Here is a 24,583-nt window from a genome sequence, read left to right as displayed (position 1 = left end):
TTGGCTAACGTATGTGCGTGTGGCCGCTGATGGGCTTTGCTGTGACTCCATACTTCAGGAACCCTATAGTAAATTCTGCATCAAGGCCATAAAGCCGCCAGTTAACAACAGCTAATGATAAGCCAGTGACATCTAATTATAAACCAGTGACATTGAATGTATGTACTTGGTGTAGGGTGACTACTGGTGAAATGATGGCAGTTTATTATATTATTGACACTTTCAATTATTGGCCTTGCAGAAAATAGAAGAGGAGAATGAAGAAAACCTGCTAGCAGTTCTTACTGAGACACTGGACAGCCTCCCAGTGGATGAAGATGGATTGCCTTCATTTGATGCACTGACAGATGGAGATGTGACCAGTGAACATGATCCCAGCCTTTCATCTATGCCTGACGGCACCCCTCCAACACAGGAGGCAGAAGAGCCGTCACTAGTAAGAACCCTTCCTACTGTTTAACAGGAATTGGATGTGCCTCTGGCTACCCCCTGCATGGGTATGATGTAGTCAAAATAAGGTTTGGACTTTAATTTTAGGTCTAAAAAAAAAAGAATGACGTAGCTGTAATAAGATTGCACATGAAATGCTGAAATGGTGGAGTGGCCTTTGAGTAGGGAAGTGCATGGATGCTTTTTATTTAGGGAGGTTTATTTTTAACTTCTAACATTGATTTGTAATGTTATCTGGGACCCATAATCAATATCATCCATTTCACCACTTTCAAGGCAAGAGTGCTCTTCTCCTGGCTTATTGACCAGATTACAGATACTTGTGTGTAACCTCAAATTATTTTAGTCACTGTAATGGAATTGTCCGTACTTGGCCAAAGGAGGTGCTTCAAAGCAATGTGATGGGAAGGTGTTAGTAAATGAGGTCAGTGGCAAATCTCCCTATTCAGTTCTACTCTAATAGGTAATATGAAGAAGATGATAGGAATTTGTTTGCATTTAAACAGATATCTGGGAAGTCTACTTACCAGGCTTTTTTTTAGGGAGGACCCACCACTTGGCAATAATATGTAATGCCTTTGTCTGGTCAAAATGTGGCTGTTCTCTTTTGTTTCTTTATTTACATTCTTGAGATATGGCCCCATCTTTCCTTTATATAAATCCAATATATATTGTTATCCAAGGAAAGTGGGATGGGAATGTGAGTTTAATTAAGACACCCTCAAAGAAGATGTGAAGGCAATGCCCCATTGGCTAGCAAGACTAGATTCACATACAGGGAAAGGTGGCCATTTCTCAGGAATGGAGAGGCTCAGTAACAACAAACATAAAAACATTGTCAGGTTCAGGACAACTTCTTGTAGATCAGATGAAAAGAAAAACATAATCAAAGAACAGTTGAAGACCATGCCCCATCAGCTAGGAAGACTATATTCCCATAAATGGAAGCGGTGGCCATATCTGAGGAACGGAGAGGCTCAAGGAACAAACAAAAAAACATTGCCAGGTTCAGGTCAACAGCATTTAGATCAGATGAAACAAAAAACATAAAGAAGTCTTGAAGACCAGGCCTCATCTGCTAGCAAGACTAGATTCACATACAGGGAAGAGATGGCCATATACTACCGTTCAAAAGTTTGGGGTCACCCAGACAATTTTGTGTTTCCATGAAAACTCATACTTTTATTAATCAAATGAGTTACCAAATGAATTTAAAATCTAGTCTAGACTTTGACAAGGTTCGAAAAAAAAAGATTTTTATTTGAAATAATAATTTTCTCCTTCAAACTTTGCTTTCGTCAAAGAATACTCCCTTTGCAGCAAGTACAGCATTGCAGACCTTTGGCATTCTAGCAGTTAACATGCTGAGGTAATCTGGAGAAATTTCACTCCATGCTTCCAGAAGCCCCTCCCGCAAGTTGGTTTGGCTTGATGGGCACTTTTTGTGTACCATACGGTCAAACTGCTCCCACAACAGCTCAATGGGGTTGAGTTCTTGTGACTGCGCTGGCCACTCCATTACAGACAGAATACCAGCTGCCTGCTTCTTCCCTAAATAGTTCTTGCATAATTTGGAGGTTGCTTTGGGTCATCGTCCTGTTGTAGGATGAAATTGGCTCCATTCAAGTGCTGTCCACAGGGTATGGCATGGCATTGCAAAATGGAGTGATAGCCTTCCTTATTCAAAATCCCTTTTACCTTGTACAAATCTCCCACTTTACCAGCACCAAAGCAACCCCAGACCATCACATTACCTCCACCATGCTTGACAGATGGCGTCAGGCACTCTTCCAGCATCTTTTCAGTTCTGCATCGCACAAATGTTCTTCTGTGAGATCCGAACACGCCAAACTTGGATTAGTCAGTCCATAACACTTTTTTCCAATCTTCCTCTGTCCTATGTCTGTGTTCTTTTGCCAATATTAATCTATTCCATTTATTAGCCAGTCGCAGATATGGCTTTTTCTTTGCCACTCTGCCCTGAAGTCGCCTCTTCACTGTAGACGTTGACACTGGCGTTTTGCGTATACTGTTTAATGAAGCTGGCAGTGGAGGACCTGTGAGGCGTCGATTTCTCAAACTACAGACTCTAATGTACTTGTCTTGTTGCTCAGTTGTGCAGCGGGGCCTCCCACTTCTCTTTCTACTCTGGTTAGAGCCTGTTTATGCTCTTCTCTGAAGGGAGTAGTACACACCATTGTAGGAAATCTTCAGTTTCTTGGCATTTTCTCGCATGGGATAGCCTTAATTTCTAAGACAAGAATAGACTGTCGAGTTTCACATGAAAGTTCTTTTTTTTCTGGCCATTTTGTGAGTTTAATGGAACCAACAAATGTAATGTTCCAGGTTCTCAACTAGCTCAAAGGAAGGTCAGGTTTATAGCTTCTCTAATTAGCCAAACTGTTTTCAGTTGTACTAACATACTTGCCCAAGGGGTTTCAAGGGTATTCTAACCATCCATTAGCCTTCTTACACAGTTAGCAAACACAAAGTACCATAAGAACACTGGAGTGATGGTTGTTGGAAATGGGCCTCTATACATCTATGAACATATTGAATTACAAACCAGATGTTTGCATCTAAAATAGTCATTTTCCACATTAACAATGTATAGAGGGTGTTTCTGAATCATTTAATGCTAGCTTCATTAGGAAAAACTGTGCTTTTTTTTCAAAATAAGGAAATTTCTAAGTGACCCTAAACTTTTGAACGGTAGTGTATATATTCGGAATGGAGAGGCTCTGGAACAAAAAAAGAACCTTTGCCAGGTTCAGCAAAACATCATTCAGATCAGATGAAAAGAAAAACATAACAAAAGAAGAGTTGAAGACCAGACCCCATCGGCTAGGAAGACTAGATTCACATACAGGGAAGAGGTGGCCATTAGTGATGAGCGAGTGTGCTTGTTACTCGAGTTTTCCGAGCATGCTCGGGTGTTCTCCGAGTATCTTGGGCGTGCTCGTAAATTATGTCTGAGTTCATGTAGCAGTATGATTTGTGGGGATTTCCTAACAAACAGGCAATCCCTGTATGTATTCAGGCTGTCTAGCCATATCTCAGGAGCGGACAGGCTCTGGAACAAACAAAAACCATTGCCAGATTCAGGACAACAGCATTTAGTTCAGATAAAAAGATAAACATAATTATTGCAAGCGACAAGACCTCTTCAAGGTGCCCATACACCATAACAGCTGGACCAATGCTGGTTTGGCCAACAGCTATTCCTCTCGGTTCCCCAAGGGTTTTCACTAGGAAGAGAGGGTTGGATGCCTCTAGACACGTCTGCTTAATCTCCCAGATCATACCCACTCCATCTCTTTCCTGTCCCATGGATGGGGTGAATTTGGAAGTTCCCCATATATATCAGTTGGTCGCCAGGTTGGGAGCCTATAGTTTATAATCTCTCTGTCTGTATTGTAATGAACAGCAGCAATCTGTGCACATTTGCCAGGTGAGGCCTATCAAGGGCTTGTGCTTATACATAGCAGCCTATATGAACAAGCCGAGCGATCATGTAAAACATCATAGAAGGAACCTCAGCCAGGTACCTGTTGACACAGGATATGGGGGATTTAGACTATGATAGTCTTACTTTATACAATGTTGCTGGGCTGGTTTTCTCCTTCCCCATTGGCTTTTGCTAGGTAAAAATAATAAAGTCAGGTGTTACTCTCCCCAGGTCCATCGCTACATATCGGCGGCTACTCCAGCATTTGTTGACGGGTTACAGTAGTGATGTCATGACTTCAATGTATAGGACTGCTACAGCCAATCAATGAGCTTAGCGGCCCTGCTTATGTAGATGGCCAGAGCAGCTGAGCTGTCTCATTGGCTGCAGCGGTCATGTGCGATGTGATCATGAGGTCTGATTGATTATAGCGGTCACGTGCGAGGTAATCATGATGTCATTGCTACCGCCTACCACACAGACAGCTGTGAAGGTGTGGCATGTAATATGTGAATCTAGCAGAATCCAATTGGGAGGTATATGATTTTCTTGGAAAAATCACTTTAAGGCCAGGGTAACACAACTGTATTTTCTGTAATCTGAGAAAATCGGTCTGATTATGATAATCATACTCTGATTAGAGTGTGATCACAGTCTGATTCCTTTTTCTGAGGTGTGTACAAGAAAAAAAAAATTCTCCATCTTCTCCATTCTGTCAGTCTGCGAAATTCGGACTGCACTGATGTCATCCGATTGCGATCTGATTTTTTTTTGGTGGACCCATTGTCTTGCATGGCCGAGTGTGATCCGGTTTATGGATGCTAATCATCAGGAAACGATTTTTCCCTCAGAGAGAATTCTTTCGAGGAAAAAATTGGATTTGTGCCCTGTCCCATAGAATAGCATTGGTCCAAGCAAGGTCCGATGTTTTTCGCATCACAATTTGACCGAAATTATGTCTGTCTGCCTGAGCCTTAAAGCGAAAGCTGGACATCTGCTTCAGGTTTCCAAAGTATTACCAAGTAAATGGGTCCAACCAGGCATTAGAATGGATGCCCATTTATATTTTTGCTATGTGACCTTTTCTCCTCTAGATATATACTGTACAGTGTATACAATGACATATATTGCCTATGGGCTCCTGTGTTGGAAAAAAGTATACTGCTTAGTAAGCCTATTTGCTGTGTTCCTCTGTGGGGTATACCTCGGTAAAGACCTCCAAGTCAAGTCTTCTCAATTTGCAGTCCGAGATTCATTATGCATCTATAGAATAAAGGTGTAGAAACTCATTCTTTATATAGGTATCACATTAAAAGGGGTTTCTATGCAAATCGGTTACCTGTGCAAGCAGTGTAATGTTCCTCATCCTTTCTAGGACAATAGTGGAGTTTTCTCCTTTGGGACCTTCACCAGTGACTGTAACAAAGTGGATCCCAGGATCGTAGGGTCCTGGGGGAGTCAGCTTCACTGATGTCCCAGAAAAACAGCTCATTGTACGCTTTTGCAAAAGGTGTAATTCCATGTGTATAATATATATGTATAGGAAAGTATGAGAATACAGCATGCCATGGAGCCATGAGAAAACCTTTGTATGTCTCTAGTACATAAAAATATATCATGGGCCTATACCAGGCTATGGGTGCCACATTACAGATCCAGTACAGTATGGGCGTATACCAGGCTATGGGTGTCATATTACAGATCTGGTACAGTATGGGCCTATACCAGGCTATGGGTGCCACATTACAGATCCAGTACAGTATGGGCCTATACCAGGCTATGGGTGTCATATTACAGATCTGATACAGTATGGGCCTATACCAGGCTATGGGTGTCATATTACAGATCTGGTACAGTGTGGACTTATACCAGGCTATGGGTGCCACATTACAGATCCAGTACAGTATGGGCCTATACCAGGGTATGGGTGCCACATTACAGATCTGATACAGTATGGGCCTATACCAGGCTATGGGTGCCACATTACAGATCTGGTACAGTATGGGCCTATACCAAGCTATGGGTGTCATATTACAGATCTGGTACAGTGTGGGCCTATACCAGGCTATGGGTGCCACATTACAGATCCAGTACAGTATGGGCCTATACCATGCTATGGGTGCCACATTGCAGATCTGGTACAGTATGGGCCTATACCAGTCTATGGGTGCCACATTACAGATCTAGTACAGTGTGAGCATATACCAGGCTATGGGGCCACATTACAGATCTGATATAGTATGGGCCTATACCAGGCTATGGGTGCCACATTACAGATCTGATACAGTATGGGCTTTTATCAGGCTATGGGTGCCACATTACAGATCAGGTTCAGTATGGGCCTATACCAGTTTAGAGGTGCCACATTACAGATCTAGTACAGTGTGGACTTATACCAGGCTATGGGTGCCACTTTACAGATCTGGTACAGTGTGGACTTATACCAGGCTATGGGTGCCACATTATAGATCTGGTATAGGATGGGCCTATACCAGTCTATGGGTGTCAAATTATAGATCTGGTACAGTATGGGTTTATATCAGGCTATGGATGCCACATTACAGATCTGGTACAGTATGGGGTCTATACCAGGCTATGGGTGCCACATTACAGATCTGGTACAGTATGCATCTATATCAGGTTATTGGTGCCACATTACAGATCTGGTATAGTATGGCCCTATACCAGTCTATGGGTGCCACATTATATATCTGATACAGTATGGCTTTATATCAGGCTATGGGGGCCAAATTACAGATCTGGTGCAGTGTGGCCCTATATCAGGCTATGGGTGCCACATTACAGTTCTGGTACAGTATGGGCCTATACCAGGCTATGGGTGCCACATTACAGATCTGGAACAGTGTGGACATATACCAGGCTATGGGTGCCACATCATAGATCTGGTAAAATATGGGTTTATATCAGGCTATGGGTGCCACATTATAGATCTGGTACAGTATGGCTTTATATCAGGCTATGGGGGCCAAATTACAGATCTGGTACAGTGTAGCCCTATATCAGGCTAATGGTGCCACATTACAAATCTGGTATAGCATGGGCCTATACCAGGCTATGGGTGCCACATTACAAATCTGGTACAGTATGGGTTTATATCAGGTTATGGGTGCCACATTACAGATCTGGTACAGGATGGGCCTATACCAGGCTATGGGTGCCACATTACAGATCGGGGACACTATGGGCCTATACCAGGCTATAAGTGCCACATTTCAGATCTGGTACAGTATGGGCCTATACCAGACTACGGGTGCCACATTATAGATCTGGTACAATATGGGTCTATACCAGGCTATTGGTGCCGCATTACTGGTCTGGTACAGTATGAGCCTATACCAGGCTATGGGTGCCACATTACAGATCTGGTACAGTATGGGTTTATATCAGGCTATGGGTTCCACATTACAGGTCTGGTACAGTATGGGCCTATACCAGGCTATGGGTGCCGCATTACAGATCTGGTATAGTATGGGCCTATACCAGGCTATGGGTGCCACATTATAGATAGGGTACAGGATGGGCCTATACCAGGCTATGGGTGCCACCTTACAGATCTGGTACAGTATGGGTCTATATCAGGCTATGGGTGCCACATTATAGATCTGGTATAGTATGGGTTTATATCAGGCTGTGGTGCTTATTACAGATTTGTACGTTATGGACATCTGTTTGCATGAAATGAAAGACTTATCTTTGCACATTTATTTTTGTAGTTAATAACATACGCATATTGCCTGTATACATGGGGCCTGATCTTTTAAAAAAGAAACTGCATTTGTTGCTCATATCAACCAATCACATCACAGCTTTCATTTTCCGTTTAAGAAAAGGAAAGCTGAGCTCTGATTGTCTTCTATGAGCGTCACAGTCAGAGGCCCAGCGTGTATACAGTATACAATGGGGCAGGACGATTGGTGCTTGTAGCATTATAGTGCTGTTAATGAACCATAACTCCCAGCATGCCGTGTGTATATAAATGGTCAAGTGATGTCGGATGTCACAATTAACTAATTAAAGATTCTGAGGCTTTGACTGTATTTTTTTTTTTCATAATTGTTTTCCTTTCTTATATAAATTTATTTGTATTTCTTTAGCTTTTCGCTTTTTTAGGTTATTTTGCATAAGTCTTTTTTAATTGTGTTGATTGCATTATTTTTTTTTTTTGTACAAGTAAATATTTAGTCCTCATTACTGATTGGAATTAACCTTTTAATACTGAGGAGACCTGACTGTAATTCTTCATTGTCTTGTGTTTCCAGCTTAAGAAGCTCTTACTGGCTCCATCTAACACTCAGCTGATTTACAGTGAATGCATTGGCCTCAGTGCACACAACCATGCCAGCCCCAATCAGAGGATCAGGACAAGCCCTGCGCCCGTCAAGGTACACACGTCCTCCATCCAGAAAGTAATGGAATGATAAGTGGTGAAAGCAAAACCGGAATGAGACTGTTCTCTATTGTCTGCTGAGCCACATCATGGTCATATTGTCATTTCATAGTGATTTCATTGACATGATATCATTATTAGAGGTGGAGGGCAGCGATTTGCAGGACCTGCTCTACCTGGCCTATCAGTACCCTGTGGCCCCTGGATGGGAGCCCTAAGAGCCTCCTCGTATCTCCCGTCACCATCTGCTCTTCTTTTGATCAGCTGACCGGCGCCGTCACTCGTGCGTCAAAAGAAGAGCCGTTCTTGGTTCTCCTATCCAGGGGCCACAGATTACAGGTTTTTTTTGCATGAAATGTATGTTTTTAGAAATGTTTACCAATATTTTGTTTTATTACGGTACATATTTCACGATCTGTATTTAAAAAAATTGAAAATCTTGCAAATTTTACTCTGCCATTGGGGCTAGTTTACACTCACACATTCCTTTTCTACAAAAGACTTTTCAGCAGACTCATTATTATCATTACAGACAGAGCCCTGAGAACCGTCACAGATTCCGTTCTTACATAAGACTTCTCCCCAGTCTCATTATCATTACAGACTGAGCCCTAAGAACACTCAAACATACTGTTCTTACATAAGACTTTTAAGAAGGCTCATTATCATTACAGACAGAGCCATAAGAACCCTCTCAGATTTTCATCTTACATAAGAACTTTCAGCAGACTCATTGTCATTACAGACAGAGCCATGGGAACGCTCTCAGATTCTGTTCTTATATAAGACTTTTCATTATCATTACAGTTAGAAGCCCGCTGCTCTCCTTATTCTTAGCCGACCTGACTGCCGTCATATGTGCCTCAAGCAGAAACAATGACATCGTGACAGGCCAGCTAATCTAAAGTAGAGCCATTCTTAGATTTCCCATCCAGGGGCCACAGATTCTGGTTGATGGACAGGGTGTCCTGAAAATCGCTTCGCACAAACTCTAATCAATATGACATTACTCATGATGGCTGCTCCAGGAATCTTAAAAGGAGTTGTCTGAAGTTGGAATAGAGCACCACTCTTGTTCACTGGCTGTATGTGGTACTGCACCTCTGCTGTATTCATTTGATTGAGACCAATCACAGACAAGGGCAGAGATGTTTTTGGTCACTCGAGTTGTCTGACACTTGTGACTGTGCAGCCCCTGCCTAACCGACACAGCATTCTTTCAAGTTCCTGAACCCATTTATTCTACTGATTGGCTGGGGATTTTACTCCCTTCTGATTTTGGCATACTGAATTACTGCTTAAGTCAGGTTATTTTGTATAAATTGTATGTTTTTACAAATTTTTAGCATTTTTTTATTACATATATATCACATTCCGTATTAAAAAAAAAAAAAATGTATGTACAAATCTTGCAAATTTCACACTGGCCTTTGGGTCTATTTTACACTTATACATTATATTTTTACATAAGACTTTTTAGCAAGCTCATTGTCATTACAAATAGAGCCCTAACAACACTCACACATTCTGTTCTTACATAAGACTTTTCATCAAGCTCATTGTCATTACAGACAGAGCCATAATAACACTCACCCATTCTGTTCTTGCATAAGACTTTTCAGCAGGCTCATTGTCATTACAGATAGAGCCCTAAGAACACTCACACATTCTATTCTTACCTAAGACTTTTCAGCAGGTTCATTGTCATTACAGACAGAGCCATAATAACACTCACCCATTCTGTTCTTACATAAGACTTTTCAGCAGGCTCATTGTCATTACAGATAGAGCCCTAAGAACACTCACACATTCTGTTCTTACATAAGACTTTTCAGCAGGTTCATTGTCATTACAGACAGAGCCATAATAACACTCACACATTCTGTTCTTACATGTGACTTTTCAACAGGCTCATTGTCATTACAGACAGAGCCATAATAACACTCGCATATTCTGTAATTACATATGACTTTTCAGCAGGCTCATTGTCACTACAGACAGAGACATAAGAGCACTCTCATATTGTGTTCTTACATAAGAGCTGTCAGCAGTCACTATCATTAGAGGTAGAAGCCCTAAGAGACGCCTCTTACTGTATCTCCTGTCATCTGCTGCTCTTTTTTGATTAGCAAACTTGTTGCGCCGTCACATGAATCATGCCGCAACAATGACGTGGTGTCTGGCAAGCAAATTAAAAGAAGAGCCATTCTTAATGCTCCCATCCAGTGGCCACATTACTTACATGGTTGATGGACAGGATTACAATGATTGGTATTATCTCTACACACAGCTGATAAAGTGGATCCATCTTTCGCAGTAGGTGATGTCACAGCTGATCCTGCTCCCCCTTCCTTCACAGTGGCCGCTGCACACGCTCATTAGATGCTTCAATGCAAAGATACGGGCTGTGTGTCAATTGCTGGTACATGTGGATTTCCTAAAAGAACAGGAAGCGTTAGCCTAGAATAGCCCTAGTGGCCATTGTGAAAATTGCAAGATTTCTATTTTTTTTGTACAATTAATAATATAAAAATAAAAAATTAACAACATTTTTAAAAAATGACATTTAACATAAAAACCTGATTTAAACAGTAGGTCATTTTCTGATCGCACATTTCCTTTAGTCAGAGGCTGAAGATGTTAAAATGGGTGAATGACCCTTAACCCCTTGTGGCGTCATTTGTTGTATATTTTTGCACCACCTTTATGTTCAGTCCCGCCATTTTTCCATCACGTAGAAATAACAGATGAAGCTGATTAATGCAAAGAATTCAATGAGATCAGGAGCGTTAGAGCCACTTTCTATTTCGCCTTCACTATTATCTTTCCTTACTGTCCAAAAGCAGAGCATTTTAATCAGGACACTTAGGAGAGCCGGGCAGCGCTAGGCTGTAGCATCTAGCAACAAATAAACTTTAAGTGGTTTTAATCCCATCTTTTATAACTAGGAGCCTGTAAAAACAAGTTGTCTCTACGTTTCCGAGGATAAAAATGGGAGAAATGAAATAAAACTTTGCAGAAGTGGCATCGGGGAATTTTAAATGCAATTTTCTTTCCTTGTTCTGCAAACAATTATTCACAGATCATAGAGCGGCTACACTTATTGTGAACACTTCACAAAATTAATAAAAGACCAGATAGGATGATTTCTAATTTTTTTTTTTTTTTTCCGCTGAGGACTCAGTTCACTAATTTTATATTGCCTCTTTTTTTATTTTTCCTCTGTGAAGAGCGAGAACTATTGGAGTAATAAACCCAGAAACATTTGTCAACCGCAGAAGCCACAACGACGCCCCTGCTCTGAGCTCCTTAAGTACCTGACTGCAAACGATGACTCTCCTCAGACCAAATCAACAGAGAGCAGGACGAACAACAGACTTGACAAATGCACCAAAAAGAAGCCCTGCTTGCATCCTCAGCCGCATTTTCAAGGTAGATCGGGGACTCTTAGATGTGGCGCCCAACGTGGTAAATTTAATGTCGTCTTTACTCATTGAAATGGCTCCGCACGCTGAAAGCGTCTTGTGGCATACCGTATGAAAGGACGGTCCTGAGCTCAGCCCTGCGCATGTGAACGCAATGTTTCACCCTTTTGTATTCTACAACAATAGACAGGATACTTAGAATAATGAATGTAATACATTGTTGCGTTGGCCAGTGTCGCACTGAGATGCAAAGGGCCCACCAGTAGCCAATGCCAGTGCCCCACTTTTCAACAGCATGCAAATTATCCTCAATCACAAATTTATATAACAACGAACGTGGTAGATTGTTAAATAAATAAGAAGGTGCCTTTGCCTGTACATAGGGAGGCAAATCTATTGTGCCAAGTACTGCCCATATAAGAAGGTAGTGGTAAACTCTTGCAAAGGGGCCCTTCGGAGGATTCTCCTGTTCTCCCGTGGGCCAGTCCAATCCTGGTGTTGGGTCTTGTGTCTGCAGCGTACCTTTGGTCTGTCTCATATATGGGCTTTGCTATGAATTTCTTTTACTGTAATAGGGCACGGGGGGTTGTCCTGATGGGAATAGCCGTTTATGCCTTTGTTCTGCCCTGTTTTTGCACTACCAGACCTTTTGAATTAAAGCGATTTTAAAAGGGACTTTATAAACCAATGGCATATTGCTAGGATGCGTCATTACTATTGTCTGGTGTTCGACCATTGAGGCCTCCTCCGATCATGAGGTGTAAGGGGGATATTGTTCTAGGAAAGCATTGCATCTCTTTCTAAACTTTCACTGTGCAGCTGTGCTGAAGACTACTTGACTGTGAAGGGAACAGCAATGAAATTTCCTGCAAGCTCGGGTGGCTGTGGGGTAAAAAAAACCAAATCAGGGAAGCGTTCCCTTTATTTTTAGGATTAGTGGAGGCCCCAAATATCAGACCCTCATTAATCATAAAGTGATGTCATATCTTAGCAATATGCAATCACTTTATGAAATGGGAAAACGTCCGCAATGAAAGTGCGTCACCGCCTAGCAACAGATCCAGAACTTGTAGGAGCGAGTTCAGATATTAATATTACATAGATAAATAACACACAATGATACAAACTGATAGACTTCATGTGTACAGATGCAACAGGGTTGACTTAAATTGAATTTGTCACCGGGTTGCAGCTATGTAATCTAAGAGCACCATAATGTAGGAGCAGAGACCCTAATTATAGTGATATGTCCCTTACTGGGCCTTGTTTTTCTGTTTCAGTACAATCAGTGATTTATGAGCAGCAGATTATCATTACAGGACAAGGAGTCTTGTGCTTCCTAGTCCAACCATGCCCCCAGCACTGATTAGCAGCTCTCTGTCACTATACAATGTACACAGATATCTGCCAATCAGTGGTGTAGGCGGGGCTATACAGGGCTCAGTGTTCCGAGATCTGCTAGATCTGCAGCAGAGAAAAACTGTGATTCTATCACAGCTACTTCGCCCAGCAAAGTGATATAATGCTGAAATAAGGGACCTCTGCCCCATAATGATGATGTATGAACACATAGCAAAAACCTGCTGACAGATTCCCTTTAAAGTCATTAGTCATTAGATATAACTCAGATAGATAATAGATAGATAGATAGATAATAGATAGATATATAGATAGATAGATAAATGATAGCTATACATAAATGATAGATAGTAACATAGTTATTAAGGTTGAAGGAATACTGTAAGTCCATCTAGTTCAACCCATATCCTGACCTAACCTGCCCTAACATGTTGATCCAGAGGAAGGCAAAAAAACCCATGTGGCAAACAGTAAGCTTCACATTGGGGAAAAAAATTCCTTCCCGACTCCACATACGGCAATCAGACTAGCTCCATGGATCAACGCAATATCAAGGAAACTAGTGTATAAACCCTGTAATGTTATACTTTTCAAGAAAGGCATCCAGTCCCTTCTTAAATTTTAGTAGGGAATCACTCATTACAACATCATACGGCAGAGAGTTCCATAGTCTCACTGCTCTTACAGTAAAGAATCCGCGTCTGTGAGTATGCTTAAACCTTCTTTCCTCCAGACTTAGAGGATGCTCCCTTGTCCCCGTCACAGGTCTAAGAGTTAAAAGATCATTAGAAAGGTCTTTGTATTGTCCCCGCATATATTTATACATTGTAATAAGATCACCCCTAAGCCTTCGATTCTCCAAACTAAATAACACCAAGTGTAATAACATGTCTTGGTATTGCAGACCCCCCAGTTCCCTAATAACCTTGGTCGCTCTTCTCTGCACCCGCTCCAGTTCAGCTATGTCTTTCTTATACCCCGGAGACCAGAACTGTACGCAGTATTCTAAGTGTGGTCGCTCTAGTGACTTATATAGAGGTAAAATTATGTTCTCCTCATGAGCATCTATGCCTCTTTTAATGCATCCCATTATTTCATTTGCCTCTGCAGCAGCTGCCTGACACTGGCCACTAAATGTGAGTTTTTCGTCCACCCATACACCCAGGTCTTTTTCAGTGACAGTTTTGCCAAGTGTTTTACAATTAAGCACATAATTATACATCTTGTTCGTTCTACCCAAGTGCATGACCTTACATTTATCCCCATTAAAGCTCATTTGCCATTTTTTAGCCCAAGCTTCTAGTTTACATAAATCCTCCTGTAATATAAAATTGTCCTCCTCTGTATGGATTACCCTGCAGAGTTTAGTGTCATCTGCAAATATTGAAATTCTACTCTCTATGCCCCCTACAAGGTCATTAATAAATATGTTAAAAAGAAGCGGGCCCAATACTGACTCCTGTGGTACCCCACTGCTAACCGTGACCCAGTCCGAGAGTGCTCCATTAATAACCACCCTTTGTTTCCTATCCCTGAGCCAGCTCTTAACCCACCTACACATATTTTCCCCTATCGCCATTGTTCTCATTTTATGTATCAACCTTTTGTGTGGCACCGTATCAAAAGCTTTTGAAAAGTCCATGTACACCACGTCTACTGCATTCCCTTGGTCCAGTCCTGAACTTACCTCTTCATAAAAGCTTTTCAGATTAGTCTGACAGGGACGGTCCCTTGTAAACCCATGTTGATATTGGGTCATGAGGTTATTCTTTTCCAGATACTCCAGTATAGTATCTCTTAGAAAACCCTCCAGGATTTTACCCACAGTTGAGGTTAAACTTACTGGCCTATAATTTCCAAGTTCAGTTTTTGTCCCCTTTTTGAATATTGGCACCACATTTGCTATACACCAGTTCTGTGGTAAAGACCCTGTTATTATGGAATCTTTAAAGATTAAAAATAATGGTCTATCTATGACTGTGCTTAATTCCTGCAGTACTCCTGGGTGGATCAGAGGTGATTGGCGCAGCAACACAATTCATTGATCCAATTTGCAGCAATGATCGTGTAGCATTTTGAGATATGACATCTCAAGTTGATTTTGCACTTCCACTAACACTCAGCCATGCTTGCCTTTCTAATATCTTAAATAGCTGACGTTTACTCTTAAATTGTGATTTTAAATTATTATTGCCTTTCAGATGAGATAGATAATAGATATAGATAGATAAATGATAGATAGATAGATAATAGATAGATATGGGATAGATAGATAATAGAGATAGATAGATAAATGATATCTATAGATAGATGATGATAGATAGATAGATAGATAGATAGATAGATAGATAGATAGGCTTCTCCCATCGCCCCTGTGCCCTGTACCTGCCGTACACCAGTCCCCCAGTCAGAGCTGCAGGATGAGCCCTAGAGACACATTTCTATGAAATGTCTGCACTTTTGTCTCTTTCATGCCTGATGGCGTACTTTTCTACATTACTATTCCTTATGTAACTTGGGAAATATCCATTGTAGCTCCCTTTCATTTTTATTGCTAAATAGCATGCTTAATGGGTAATTTTCCACATGGTAATTCCAGAAGGGCTTTAGAATTTTTTTCCTCTAGTGTACACTTGCTTGTCTATAAATCACATCACTTTACTCCTACATGAAAAACAAAGCAATAAGCTATTTCCTTAAAGAGAAACTATCAGCAAAATCCTCTTTTATATGAGCCATAACTAGAAATGTTTACAGTCTTTATTGTACTTCTATTGTAATTAGTTTGCTAGCATAATCTGCTGCAAATACCAGTAATACTGGTCTAGAGTCACCCATAGATAATGATATATATATGCCGTACATACAGTATATATCTACAGGATTATAGTAGCAAACTAACTAGGCGAGTATATTAGGAAAGTGATATCATGTTTTCATTTTTTAGATCACACCGCTCACATTCACCTTTTTAAGGGGCAACCCGGACTTGTTTTTAGGGGGTGGCATACTGGACAATCAAGGTAAAATGTCTCCTGGACAAATGAGAAGGCTTTTGTGTAAATCATCACGTCCCTAAACCTCTGTGGATAACATAACATGAACATTCATTGCCCCAGTTCACCAGTTTCCAGCATTGTATAGGAAATGTCCAGCAGTACTATGTAGGCACTTATGGTAGAAGTATGTGGTTACTATATGTACTTTTAGTAGTATTGCATTGGAGTATTATACGGCGTTGTGTTGCAGTTTTCAGGTAGACACATTAGAGAGGTTGTCCGCTCATATGAGGATTGTTCATCAGTATCTTATCTTTGGGGTTCAACTCCTGGCACCCCGACCGATCAGCCTCGGCCGTGGACGGCATGGAGAGCTCCACTCATTGTGTATCAGCTGCTGGTCTGATCTGCTGCTCCGTTCAATGTTCACATGTTTCCGGAGCTTCTAGCAGCTAATCAGTGGTGGTGCCGAGTGTTGGACCCCATTGGACTGGTATTAATGACATATCACAAAGGTAGTTTAAGGTGAACACGGCACTCAGGAAAAACGAGAGGTAGGTGCCCAAGTCAGGTATCCAACCTAGCAAGTAAATTCAATCAACTTGGCACTCAGTTCATGAAGAAATTCAACAGTTCCTTTTATTGTAGTGCATCCAGACAAATATATACTTGAACGTTTTCGGTCCCACATCGGACCTTCCGGTGTGGGACCGAAAATGTTCAAGTATATGTTTGCCTGGATGCACTACAATAAACGGAACTGTTAAATTTCTTCATGAACTGAGTGCCAAGTTGATTATATCACAAAGGTAGGTCATCAATATCAAATGAGTGGACGTGGACAACCACTTTAGGATTTTTTTTTTTAAATTATGATACTGACTACCTAAAATTAATAAGAGTGGAAGGGGACCTACTTTGCTTGTAGCCCACAGGGGCTCCACTTTCTGTAAAATCGACCTGGTAAGATTAACCAAAGTAGAGACATTCATTTGGATTTGGTGCTGTGCAAACAATGCGTGAGATGCCATGGACGCTGCCCGACGAGAAATTCTGATTCTCCTTGCCAAGAACCACCCAAGGGTCGAGGAGACCTTGCCTTCCAATTTATCTAGGATTTTCCTGCAGCTTTTAATTACAAACACCTACCCCTTAATAGAAAATACCGCAAAAGCCGAAAAATATACCTAGACAATGTATCAAAACTGTCTCCGAGAAAAAAAAAATCGTTCTTAGCCACGACCCACTGGTCTGTTATAATAGAGGCTTGATATAGTCTGATCCAACCTATTACCGTTATTATTAATGTATTTTTACCTTAAAGAACACGTTTAGATTTAATATTTTTTTAGAGACTCCATAAAAGTAGCACTACTTTAAAAAAAAACAAAAACGATAATACCTTGAAAACCGTGATGTGCAAAGTATCTTGCAAATCTTTATCCTCGGGGGAAAATGTGCGAAAATGTCAGAAATCGCCAGAAAAAAATAAAAAAAATCACAATATAAGACATGAGAGATTTGCATCAAATAATATATTCCTCATTGCGGCGAGGAGATAAGAGAAGAATCTATATAAGGCGGTTTATTATTCAACAGCTTGTGCCACTTGTAATCTTTGTGCCGGAACAAAAGCTAAGTATTTTGTAAGGGTTAACCCGTTATTGCAGGTCTAGATACAGCGGTTTGAGGAAGGCACTTAGCGCCTAGTCCATGTTTAATGAGAAGCCCTTACAACGAGATGCTTTCTATGCGTTTAGTGATGTCTTATGCCGTGTGACCGTTCGTTATACTTTAGCCTCACCTGTATGGCTGTAGACCTCAGAGGCTTCAAAGCACTATATCTCCGAAGGCTTCCCTGTCCGTGAGTGTGCCGACCAAGGCTGGACTGGCCATCTGGCAATTCTGGCAAATGCCAGAAGGGCTTGTCTAGTCGTGGGCTGCCTTGTCTACTACGTTGTTAACAGAACCGGTGTTCACAAGACAAACATAGTGTTACGAGTTATTATGACGGAGCACAAAGTCGCTGACTCAGTCACTTACCCCAGCAGGCCACAGGTATCATTAGAAATATTGGTCTTGTAGTAAATCTTGCTTTCCTCCCTCCAGGGTAATATATTCCCATCTGGTGCTTGGGAACGGGGACAGCATGGACCTGTCTGATTTCAAATGCCAGGGCTGAATTTCAGCCCCCGTCCGTACCTGGTGCTGACGATATAGTGAGATGAAGTCAGTCTGAATTTATTAACTAATATTGTTTTTACCCAAGTGAACACTGTAAGGATAGCAAAAAGTTTGCAACCACCTACAGTAGATTTCCTTAAAGGGGAGTTCCACCAAAACGTTATAATGATGATTCATATAGAGAGGGAAGAATATGATATTTATGATGGGTCTAAAGGCACTAAGCAAAATGGCTGGAGGTCTTAGTGCATGACCCTTTTTGATGCTACTCATGATGCTGTTTTTTGTCGGGAGAAATATGTTGAAAGTGATAGACTACGTTCACACTATTAGTACTGGGTCAGTATTTTACATCAGTATTTGTGAGCCAAAATCAGGAGTGGAACAATCAGAGGAAAAGTATGTGTGAATGTGGCCGAGTGTGGAAATTTACTGGGAGACTGGGAGAGAGCAATGAATCATTCTATATCTAAACTCGTGAGTGGTCACTAAAGTCTTCTTCTCATGCGTTTATTTGATGGTTATTATGATTTAAGGTGGTATTCCTCTAAGGCTTCCGTCACGCGTTCAGTATTTGGTCAGTATTTTACCTCAGTATTTGTAAGCCAAAACCAGGAGTGGGTAATAAATAACAGAAGTGGTGAGGTGCTTCTCTTTATATTTTTCCTCTGATGTACAGTAAAATACTGACCAAATCCTGAAGATGTGAACGTGGGATTAGCTTGCACAGTGGAGGTGGGTCATCTCCACCTCTCGGTCTGCACACACGTTGCGCTTTTGTCCCATTTTTGTCCCGTTTTTTTCTTTGCAGATTTGCCCCCGGCCTGGTAAGATTTCGTAGTCCCAGCAAAGTGAATAAGATCCCTGAAGTCTCGTGCGCACTTTTGATTTTTTTTTTCCTCGTGGATTTGCAGCAGGCTTAAATCTGCAGCATGTCAATTGTTTTAGTATTTATTGCTGCAGAGTTCACCTCCATCTAAGCACAAAAAATGTATGCAAAAAAAGGCGTCAAACGCATGTCAAAAAGCACCTCTTTTATACTGTGTTTTTCTGACCAGCACATCAGTACATGCAGCAGGTTTTATACCCTTTCAGCGTTTTTGCTGTAGATTTTACACATTAATTAATGGGAACATCAAAACCACATAAAAAATGCATCGGAACCGTGCCACAAAGCGCCTAAAAATGCACCTATCTTATGCTGCGTGTTCCTTGCCAACACATCAAGTGTTTTCAGCAGATGTGCAGCAATTTTTTCTGCTGCCACTACTGAACGTCTGCACATACCCTATATATAGCTAGAATATTATCCATACAGCAAAGAATGGCAGCACTCGAAACGAGTGAGAATAACCTGTGGCCTTCATTCCCCCACTTATGTGCGATGTTTCGGCTTTTCAAACTGTGAGCCTTTCTCAAGAACATGATCCACCTACAATATTATACTAGAGTAACACAATTATTATTCGGAATAAGGGACTTTATACACTGAACAGGGGAGAATTTAGCAGTATTTTAACAGAAAACGTGTTCATGGCGGAATATTCCGATATGACTTCTTAATTAGGGTATTAAAATCTGCCCCTACAACAGATGTGTCTACTCTTACCTTATCATGTCATATCAATTCAAACAATAGACCAACTTCGCTAACAAAACCATCTTATCCGAGCATATTGGGAATGCTTGTATATCATGTTCCAGTTCCCGCGGCTGCATGATTTGCATCTGTTAGACAGCATCAACACATTTGGGGGTTAGCTGTTTGTTATGCAATCCCCACATGTGTTCAGGCACTCTAAGGGTACCGTTACACCTAGCGACTCACCAGCGATCCCGACTAGCGATATGACGCGGTCAGGTTCGCTGGTGCATCGCTAGGTGGTCGCTAGTGAGCTGCCACACAGGCAGATCTCACTAGCGACATCGCTGGGGTCGGGGATCGCTACTTACCTGTCAGACACGGCGATCCTGACGTCCTCCCGCCTGGCTCCACGCGTCGCTCGTCGTCACAGCAGGAAGCGCCGCAGGAAGTGACCGACGAGGAATGGTCCAGGAGCTTCTCGCGCGATCAGCGATAACCAGCGGGGGAGCGGTCGGAGGTAAGTATCACATGCAGCGATATCGATAGCAATATCGCTGCAACGTCACAAAATCGGTGACTTTACAGCGATATTGCTAGCGATATCGCAGTGTGTAACGGGGGCTTAACAGCCTTAAATCATGCAGCTGCAGAAACTCGGACATAATATACGAGCACGCCCAAGATACTTGGATAACACCCGAGCATGCTCGGATAAGACCTTATCTGAGCACGTTTGCTCATCACTATACATAAAGCATAAACATCTCTCAGCAGAGTATCAAAAAAACATGTTTTTCTTTCAAAGCTGGTCATCCCATACCACTGATTTTAGGACATTTTGAGCCAAAAGGAAAAGTAACGAAGGACATATCTGTACTTTTCTACAATGATAACATAAGTCAACAGCTTCTAAAGGTACCCTGGAAAAGTTCTACCTTTCAAGACACTACAGTTGATTCCCAGGATGTAACTTCACCTCGCTTGCACCCATAATATATCTGCCTCCAATATGTGCAGCTAGGGGTGACTTTCACTTGGGTTCTGTAGGCTGAGGCTGACACTTAAACACCTACTGAAGCTATCATTGCCTAACAGTTTTAATACTTAATTAGTTGTGAAGTATTCTGCCTCTTCTAAAATTAGATATTCACCTGTTAACAATTCATTTGGCAAGAGTCCCAACCAAGCTGCTTCCCTCCTCGGTTGCACACATTGTAATGTCAGGCCAGCTGATGTCTACAAATCGAAAAGCAGGCGCTTGGCAGCTTTACCACCTGTTATTTACCTTCTTCTGGGGGTCATTTCTGAGGAGGAGTGACAGGGTAGTCCGTTCATAATGAATAAATTGTAATAAACGTACATTACTTCTCATTTTTCTATACAAAATTATATATAGAAATGACTGGATAAACTCTTCCGCGGCAAAATCTATTGCGCGGCGTCGAATTCTTTAAGGGAAAAGGTTAATGCATCAGCTGCTCTGCAATATTATGATTTATTGAATCTAAAGCTAGATGACAGCTATTCCCCTTGGCATCCTCATTTACGCTCTTGCCTCAATTAAGACTAAAGGATTGGGCATGTTCAGATTCAGCATGCCCGATTTTCTTTTATTTTTTTTCCTTCGACATCTGCTGAACAGATGTTAGCGAAACACAGAATCATGAGACGATAGGCCATTTCTGACCAGCAGGTTTAACCACTAGACATCTTCATTCTGAAATTGTAGATGGGTTGTTATCACTCCAAGAATCAAATATAGAAACAGTGACACATTCCCAAGGGTAAGCCATATAAAATGTCTGATTACAGCACATTAATGAGCATCAATTAACTGTTAACACATTGGTCGTTGCTCTTTTATTGGCCTGTTTTTTTGGTCGAAAATGGATCATGGTATCCCAATATAGCATCATGTTGTTGGCAGCACATCACTTGTTTACACGGGCCAATGTGCTGCCTATAAGGACCCGTGCACATGAACGATTATTGTCACGACACAGCTGTCGGATGACCCGGGACCAGGGGCTCCTTCCCTGTCCCTAACACTAGGGGGCGCCCTAGCTCGCCGATCTCCCCGAAATACTTCTGAAGGTGAAGATGCCAGGGCCTCCACCCTTGCCTTATTTCCTGAGTTGTTCTCTTCCCCCAACCAAGTAAGAGGGGCGCTACTGTGCACCGTAGTACACCAACCCTACAAACAAGGCAACACAAACAAGGGTTAGCAGAAAACTCCAGGCATACAAAATATTCACTCACATATAACAGAGGAATGCACTGGGGCATGGAGGTAGGGGAATATGCCAATATAGAGAAGGATTGGGAATTACCACACATACAAATCAAGTAAAAGTCACTGATAACGCCACCAACTCTCCTTCTCATATGAACTCTTCTCCCTCCATTAGCCATGCAGCAAATGTGAGCTTTCACAAGGATTTGAAACATAACCCAGATTATAAAGGGAAAAGGAGTGGCTAACCAAGCTCAGCTGTGAGCACAGGGATTCCAACATAGCCAATTAACTCCTGTTCTGCCAGAAAAAAATAAACCCATTTAAAATGAAGGAGAAGTGCTTCTTCTCAGTGCTGGAGTAAGAGCAATCAGACGCTGCGGTCTTCTGACTCCACACTGTTGCTGTAACCCCGTGACATATAGTGGATGAGTGCTATCCATGATTTTCTTGCACATGTTATTTGATGGGGCTGTGCACATGTGCGATTTTTTTTCTTTGGATCATCCAAGGAAAAAAGTCGGTGATATGACTGATTTTGATCAGTGTGAGATATTGGAAAAGTAATTCTATGGGTCTGTAGAAAACATCTGTACAATTTTTATGGATAGACATAATGGAGAAACTTATTTTGTTCTCTTCACATCTGAGAAAAACTGATCCCGCTCTGATCAAAGCCTGATCACCATAATCGGGCCGTTCTTCTTGGATGGAGAGAAAAATGGTTGTGGGCACCTGTCCCAACAGTGATTTTTATACCAGCATAAATGATCTGATCATCTTTCATTTTACTCATTCCTTGTGTGATCACTGGCTTATTCACACTTTTTTGGTTTGTTTGAATGGACCTTTAGATTGTGGTGTTATCCCACAGCAGCTTGTGACCACCAGCAGATTGATGACCACCAGAAAATTGCAACACATTTCTTGCGGCTCTTCTATGGGCTAGTTGTTAGAGTATTTCCACTCCTGCTTTGTGTAGGCTGAAGATATTATTTTCCTATGGATACCAACAACATAAACTTTTTTAAACCTGACACTGACTGATGTGATAGGAGCCAGACTGTCTCCTATTTAAAGTTTTGTAGAACAATATAGAGAATGTTGAAAGGTGGAGATTCTAAAAGTAGACCAACCATGACAGCGCCAACATAAGGCAAAGCTTAGGGTTAGCAGCATGGAAGAACATTGCTCCTTCCACTTCTACAAATTTAAGTTGTTTTTAAGAGGTTAGCGACAAATAACTTAAATTTTGCCTCCTCATCAACATTTGCCCCTTCAGTTAGCAAATAACTAAGAATAACTTGAACTTTCCAAGAGTGCCTGTGTTAATTTGCACAGAATTATATAACTAGCCCTTGGGCCATTGAACTCAGCAAGTCAACATCTGAATACAGTGTGCATGTTCTTTGTTTCTTTTAATTTTCTCCTATGCGTTTGATTTGATTCTTGACTTTTCATAAAACTGGCCCTGGTTTGTGTATACCTTAGGTAAGTGAATTAGTTTGGAATAAGTAATATAATAACTGGGATTAAATATTACAGAATCGGCGCAAATATTGATTTTTGGATGCAAAAATACAAACTCAATTTCTACAACAGCTCTAACCTTATTGAAGTATCTACCTCAATGCTTGAACATATTTCTTTTCTGTCTTCTTCACAGCCAAGTCAACAAGTCTGTCACTTCCTCTGACACCAGAGTCACCAAAGTAAGTATTAAGCAAAGGCAAGATTTGTTGGCAAGGGATGGGTTTCTTCTCATCTTGGCTACAATAGCTCCATTTCAGCTTGTTTTTATAATTATGCGCTGTCTTCCAGTGACCCCAAGGGTTCCCCATTTGAGAGCAAGACTATTGAACGAACCTTAAGTGTGGAGCTCTCTGGAACTGCAGGTTAGTCCCAATTATTCTTAATATTTTTGGACAATGTTTTTGACGGGGATGTTTTGGGAAACTTCTGGAGAAAAGCATTAGGAATTCATTAATGTTGTTAGATGATTATTTCCTAGAACATTCTACATTTTTAGGCTCCATTTTTAAACTTGTTCCCAATCCAGCTTTGTGGGTCAATGGTTGGTACATTACATCACTTGAGTCTCTGGTTAGAATCCAAACATCTGTGTGGAATTTCTTTGTTCTTCTGATGTTAGTCTGGTCACCCCCCCAAACTCCAAAGCTGGAGAAATCAGTAGTTCCATTTAGAGAATAGTTGACTACTAAAGGCACATGAACAGTTTTGTCCCAGTGACTACTCTGGGACCCATATTCATTTTGGTCGGATACACCATTATTATGCTCAAAAGCTCACCTTCTTTCCAGAGACTCAATATTGTGGCATGATTTAGTTCGTGTAATGCCTGGTAGTGGCTTAGCATGGTAGGGCCATCAGGGTGTTTGCCCTGGGAAAATTCTGTGAGGCGGCAAAATTTAACACAACCCCCACCCCGAGTATCAAATGATCCTGGACTCCACTGCACTGAGTTGGTTCTC

The 24,583-nt window shown here is 41.4% G+C and overlaps 1 protein-coding gene across 1 annotated transcript in view; it reads left to right on the top strand.

Moving 5' to 3' along the window:
• Positions 1-24,583, top strand: part of PPARGC1A (PPARG coactivator 1 alpha) — a 137,591-nt gene that overhangs the window by 55,084 nt on the left and 57,924 nt on the right. Inside the window, exons 3-7 of the mRNA XM_073574677.1 lie at positions 242-436; positions 8,179-8,301; positions 11,537-11,738; positions 23,758-23,803; positions 23,913-23,986. Of these exons, the coding sequence (XP_073430778.1) occupies positions 242-436; positions 8,179-8,301; positions 11,537-11,738; positions 23,758-23,803; positions 23,913-23,986 (640 nt within the window). The remainder of the gene's footprint in view (positions 1-241; positions 437-8,178; positions 8,302-11,536; positions 11,739-23,757; positions 23,804-23,912; positions 23,987-24,583) is intronic.

This window comes from Dendrobates tinctorius, unplaced genomic scaffold (assembly GCF_039654945.1).
Source record: "Dendrobates tinctorius isolate UK_male_01 unplaced genomic scaffold, ASM3965494v1 ptg000039l, whole genome shotgun sequence".
Taxonomy (NCBI): domain Eukaryota; kingdom Metazoa; phylum Chordata; class Amphibia; order Anura; family Dendrobatidae; genus Dendrobates; species Dendrobates tinctorius.
This window is presented reverse-complemented; position numbering and strand designations above follow the sequence as displayed.